The 5,835-nt window shown below is 52.3% G+C and overlaps 1 protein-coding gene across 3 annotated transcripts in view; it reads right to left on the bottom strand.

Moving 5' to 3' along the window:
• Window positions 1-5,835, bottom strand: part of DET1 (de-etiolated homolog 1 (Arabidopsis)) — a 42,412-nt gene that overhangs the window by 7,225 nt on the left and 29,352 nt on the right. For 2 of the 3 annotated variants that reach the window (XM_015569129.1, XM_006771745.2), the window contains exon 2: window positions 3,241-4,333. In XM_015569129.1, coding sequence (XP_015424615.1) covers window positions 3,241-4,323 — 1,083 coding nt within the window. In that variant the 5' untranslated portion in view covers window positions 4,324-4,333. Of the gene's footprint in view, window positions 1-3,240; window positions 4,334-5,039; window positions 5,793-5,835 lie in introns of those variants that run through there. The other variant, XM_015569128.1, reaches the window with a different exon arrangement.

The raw sequence follows: 5,835 nt of genomic DNA, 5'->3' as shown, positions 1-5,835 counted from the left end.
GTGACCTGGGGCCCGGGGTCGCCTGTTGACAGATTATGTTCTCTTGTATACATACATCCAGCGGAAAGTTCAATTTCGGGGCATTTACGTTTCCTCTCACTATGTCTAGCATGCAGAGAGCCGCCTTGAGTACGTTTTGCCCTAAAGCTGCCCAGGCAAGTTGCAACCAAGCAGGGCACTGCTGCTGAGCAAATGAAAACTCAGAGGGTTTTCCACTTCTGTCCTAAGTGTTCTTTCAGCCCAGGCATTTGTAGATACGTTTGCGATTTATAGAGAATCTCAGAGGAGGGAGCTGACAAGCACTCAAATACCATGGGGGCAGAGCTACCGCTTTTTCTGCAGGACCCCTGGGTGAGGGGCCTCTTCCTTTAAACCTCCAGCGCTCTGCTCAGCCGACCAGGGAAGCAACGGAACCCACAGTTTTTGTCAGCGAGTGTAACAGGGCCATCCACCCGCAAGCTTCTAATAGGCCTCCAGACGTTTCCAGAACACTGAGATTAGTAGTCCCCCTCCGATGATTAAGTTTAAATCTCCATTAACAATTTCTGGTGCCATGTGGCCCACCTGTTTGACTAGTCATTCGTCCTTCCCAAAGCTTATGTTACGGGACTTTTGTGAACTCCTGGAAATTAAATTTGGCTGCAAATGAAAGAGGCTGGGGGGTAACCTGAGACTAACACCCCTAACATTAGCCAGGCTTTGTTGTGGATGCACTTTTTACTCATTAGCCTTATTGGAACCTATCAAATTAAACAGGCGGAAAAGACAACTAGGGCAGAGAGACTGGGTTTAAAATTACAACCTCTGGGAAGCGAAGCACAGAGCCCTAGCAATGTTTCTGGCTACAGCTTCCAGAAATAAATAGGTCATGGGTTTAGCGAAGAAAAAGTGGATTCTCTCAAGTGCAGCCATTACAGACATCGTATTCCCTCCGAAACAAAAAGGTAATCATAGCTCAGACCTGAACAAACACGGACTCCTGTCCTTTCTGCAGAAGGGACCACACTTCGGTCCTATCAGGGCCTCGCCAAGATCTACCCTCATTATGTGACCGGAGAATTACACCAGCAACTCCTAAGACTCCCTCCGGGACCCTGGGAAACACGGGACAGGAGGCTACAGAAGTCGGGGTCTCACCGCCAATCTCCCAGGACAGTAAGGCGAACTGGATGCTCCCCCACGATGGCTCCACGGGTGCCTTCCTCACTGACACGGAAGAAACGGAGTCCAGCACAAAACCATCTCTAAACCACAGCACGCCCCGTTTTCTAAACAATTCCTGAACTACGACTCAGAAGAAAAACGTCGGAGACATTTCACCACAGATGGCGGGTCGGGCCTGAGGAGAGAGCGCCCTGTCCAGTCTCTCTTAATGCAGAATCAGCCGCAGGTCAGCGAGTGATGCCGACTTCAGGTTTGCCCTCTGTACAGAATTTGCAAACTAGCATCTAAGGAGACAATCTGGGAACAGGAGCATGGGGCAAAGGTACAGAACGGTGGTCTCTTACTCCGTCTACACTGACATGGAGAGTTCTTAAAGGGAAATGCCCTTGCCCTGGCCAGTGCTGCACAATGGTCAGTGTCGGCCCGTGCACTGTAGGGTCGCAGGTTCAATTCCCAGTCAAGGGCATGTACCTGGGAGGTAGGTTCAACCTCCAGCCCTGGGTGGGACGTGTGCAGGAGGCAACTAGTGGGTGTGTCTCTCTCACATCGATGTTTTTCTCTCTCTCCCCCTCCTCCTTCTCACTCTCTCTAAAAAAAAATCAACAGAAAACATATCCTTGGGAGAAGATTAACCCTGGGTGGGGCGTGTGCAGGAGGCAACCAATGGGTGTCTCTCTCAGATCGATGTTTTTCTCTCTCCCCCCCTCCTCCCTTCCTATAACTCTCTCTAAACAAATCAACGGAAAACTTATCCTTGGGAGAAGGTTAACAAAACAAAAAGAGAGAGAGAGAAATGTTAAGATTACCCTGAATTTCAACACGATGTTTCAATCCAAGAATCTTAAAGGTTTCCATCGTCTTACCAACATCTTATTCCCAGTGAGAAGTGCCTCTCTCTCCTACCAACATCTTTCACTCAAACTGAAAAAGACCTCAGGACCTGGAGTCCTGATGAATCACTTGGGGGATCCAAAATTTGAGATCCTTTTGATCTTTTACTGCTCTACAACCTGTACCTTTCAGCACATGGGCAAGGTCAAGGTAGAGTCATAAAACTTAACTCTGCGAAATGAACGTGCCTAGTGGTTAACTTTTGAAGAAGACTTGTGAAGAAGTATGTTGGCATTAACCATTTAAGCAGGAAAGAGCGGTAGATTTTCAGAGGGTGCCCTGTCTGTGTGTGGTGGGCTCATTCTCACTGCCAGAACTAAAACAGTCAGACTAACAAGGACAGTCTTACAAAATCAAGGCAGGATTATCCACAGGCAGTCGCACCTTAACCTCGTAGCATCCGGGCTTCCACCTCAAGGGTCCTAAAAACGCTCTGCCGTCCAGCCGGCGTGGCTCAGGGGTTGAGCATCAACCTATGAACCAGAGGTCACGGTTCGATTCTGGTCAGGGCACATGCCCGGGCTGCAGGCTCGATCCCCACTAGGGGCCGTGCAGGAAGCAGCCAATCGATTCTTTCTCATCACTGATGTTTCTATCTCTCTATCCCTTTTTCTTCCTTTCTGAAATCAACAAAAACATTTTTTAAATATATATTTTATTGATTTTTTACAGTGAGGAAGGGAGAGGGATAGAGAGTTAGAAACATCGATGAGAGAGAAACATCGATCAGCTGCCTCTTGCACACCCCCTACTGGGGATGTGCCCACAACCAAGGTACATGCCCTTGACCGGAATTGAACCTGGAACCCTTGAGTCCACGGCTCGATGCTCTATCCACTGAGCCAAACTGGTTAGGGCTCAATAAAAACATTCAAAAAAATAAAACAAAATAAAAATTAAAATGTTCTGCAGAAGGTAGAGGGCAATAATCACAGAGGTGCCGATCTACATGTCAATGGCTTGAGATTTAACTTCCATTTATCCGAAGAAATACATGTGGGCAGAGGAAAACAGAGCTGCTTTAGGTTGGACTGAGCCCTGGGATAGCACATATTTAAGATCACATAGAAGGCGTATTTCTGAGAGGTTGGCTATGCACAAAGAGAAAAGCCGTCACATTCTGCCAAGGAGACTGGGGGGGCGGTGGGGGGGCGGCACAGTAACAGGCAGGAGAGCGCCGCGTACCTGCGACGGGTCTGTGACCCGCAGGGTGACCACGTCCTCGCTCGTGTACTTGATAAACAGGTGGTTCTCGTCCAGAAGCTGCATCTTCCACATGCGCAGCTGCCGCAGTTGGTCAAAATACTGGAAGAAGCGCCGCTTGGCCATGGCGCTCCCATCCTGCTCTGCCCGGCGCCACAAGTAGACGAGCAGCCGGTGCTTCAGGGAGTTGATGAAGGGGTCCCTGAAGGGGTTGGCCATGCCCGTCTGGCTGTCCCGCTGAACCTCGGGGAAAAGGGCGGAGACGGTGAGCAGGTCGTCCTCATAGCAGAAGCGGCCAATGGTCCGCACGTCGATGAACGTGCCCTCGGGCGTCACCTGGAAGACGTGGATGGTCTGCTGCTGCACCGACAAGATGGCCAGGATGTTTTTGTACAAGTACAGCCCTTGGTTGTGGGACAGGACCACTTTATCACACTTGAAGGTGCGCGTGTCACACAGGCGGCCCGTGTGGAGGTCAATGATGTGGAGGGAGTAGTCCTCCAGAGGGGACCGCGGGTTGGGGGTCACGGACTCGCTGTTCCGGTAGACCTCATAGAAAGGGGGGTGAGGCTCGTCCGGAAGGTAGGCGGCCGAGCCCACGATGACACAGCGGCAGTCGTCGGTGAACAGGCTGCACTCCCGGTTCAGGTGCTCCCCGTTGGCCGCCACGTTGGTAATGTGCAGCAGGACAAAAAAGCGCTCGAAGAGCCGCCCGCGGATGTTGACCGACCGCTGGTCATTGCCGTTGGACAGGATCTCCCCCTCGTAGCCCTGCAGCAGGTCCTCGGCCGCCTGGCAGCCCTGGTACTCGTAGATCTCGAGAGACGTCTGGTCTGAAGAGAAGGCAATGAAGTAGCGCCCGTCGGGTGAGAATTTACGCAAGAAACAGGGCGGCTTTTCCACGTTGACCACTGTGAAGTTGGGGAAGACGTTCTGGTGGAACACGCGGACCTGGTGCCAGTGGGTGCCTGCCTTGCCCGAGCTGATGCGCCGGCGCTCCAAGCGGTGGATGACATTTTGGTTCTGGATTCTGCGAGGTTTGATGGTGGAAACATGATGATCCATTGTCACATCTCTACACGGAAACGTCAAGCAGAAGAAAACGCAACGGAAGTTACCAAAACCTTTACAAGTCGAACAGATTTTTCCCTCCTTGTGCCCTGCACCCGGGAGCTCCCAAGATGAGAGGGATCAGCACTTCTCCTTCTCAGATTATAACCAGGAAGTGGTCCCGACATTTTCGAGTCTAGAAACAGATTTGCGAGGAGGACCTAATTCAACTGGAATACCTTCAAAGCATGCTTAGCTGTTGGGAACAATCAACGGGGGGAGGCGGGGGGGGGGGGGGGACACCTACATCTGCATGAAATTTGTTCAATGTAAGAGTCACATTCAATGTACATTTATTTAAAAGTCTTTTATTTATTTATTTACATATGTAGTATTGGGCTCTTAAGATGTCCATACTACCCAATGCAATCAACAAACTCACAGAACCTATCACAGAGCTAAGGCCATCAAAAAGTGTGGCACTGCCCTAACTGGTGTGGCTCAGTGGATAGAGTGTCGGCCTTCGGACTGAAGGGTCCCAGGTTCGATTCCAGTCAAGGGCATGTACCTTGGCTGTGGGCACATCCCTAGTGGGGGGTGTGCGGGAGGCAGCTGATCGATGTTTCTTGCTCATCGATGTTTCTAACTCTCTATCCCTCTCCCTTTCTCTCTGTAAAAAAAATCAATAAAATATATTTTTTTTAAAAAGTGTGGCACTGACAACAACATACCAATGGAACAGACGAGAGCCCAGAAATACAGCTTTACGAATGTCAGCCTGAGAGTCGACAAGTTTAGAGAACCCTACACGTAGATAACATACTAATATCCTCCCCTTCATGGCACCTGCCCTGCCTGCAACTTTCTCTCTGCACCTGACTTAAATCTAGCCTAGGGCATAGGCGGGGCGTGCGCGCCTGCGCAGTCCATGCAGACGTTGCGTTCTGTCTGCCCATCACGGTACTGGACACAGCTTAAGCCTCCTGTCTGCCCTGAAGGCTGGACCTGCCTCATGGCCTCAAGCCCTTTGCCAACTCAGGCGGGGCCCCTCCGCCTGGGGCTGTGCCCTCTGCCTAGGGCTGTATTTCCTCCGGCCCCTGCAGCTCACGGGCCACCACCCTCAGGAAGCCTTCCCTGACCACCGACCTACCCCTGGCCTCCCCTTAGATCTGTGTCCGCCTCCCCCAAAGGGACGGTCCCGGTTTGAATCTGTGCGTTCGCTGGCATGGCGGTGCTTGCTGCTGGACGCCCCAGGCAGGCAACAATCGCGTCCACTTAAGCCCCCTCCGCTCCCTCGGGGCCCAGCCCTGGGGCCGGCCCCCACCGTGCCTCCCGCAGGTTGTTCACGGAACGAACGCCGGCCCGGCCGGAGCGCGCCACTGGCTCGCTCTGAGCTCCTCGGCACTCCTCCTGCCTGGGCTGGTCTCAGTTTCCCCCCGGGGGCGGGTGCACACATCCCTCAACTGCTAGTGACGGCTTCCACACCTGCCAGGATCGAGGGGGGGGCCCCACCCCTCCCCGGGGGCG

This window comes from Myotis davidii, unplaced genomic scaffold, assembly GCF_000327345.1.
Source record: "Myotis davidii unplaced genomic scaffold, ASM32734v1 scaffold164, whole genome shotgun sequence".
In the NCBI taxonomy this organism is placed as follows: domain Eukaryota; kingdom Metazoa; phylum Chordata; class Mammalia; order Chiroptera; family Vespertilionidae; genus Myotis; species Myotis davidii.
The sequence above is the reverse complement of the archived record's forward strand: the minus strand, read 5'-3'. Positions and strand labels throughout refer to the sequence as shown.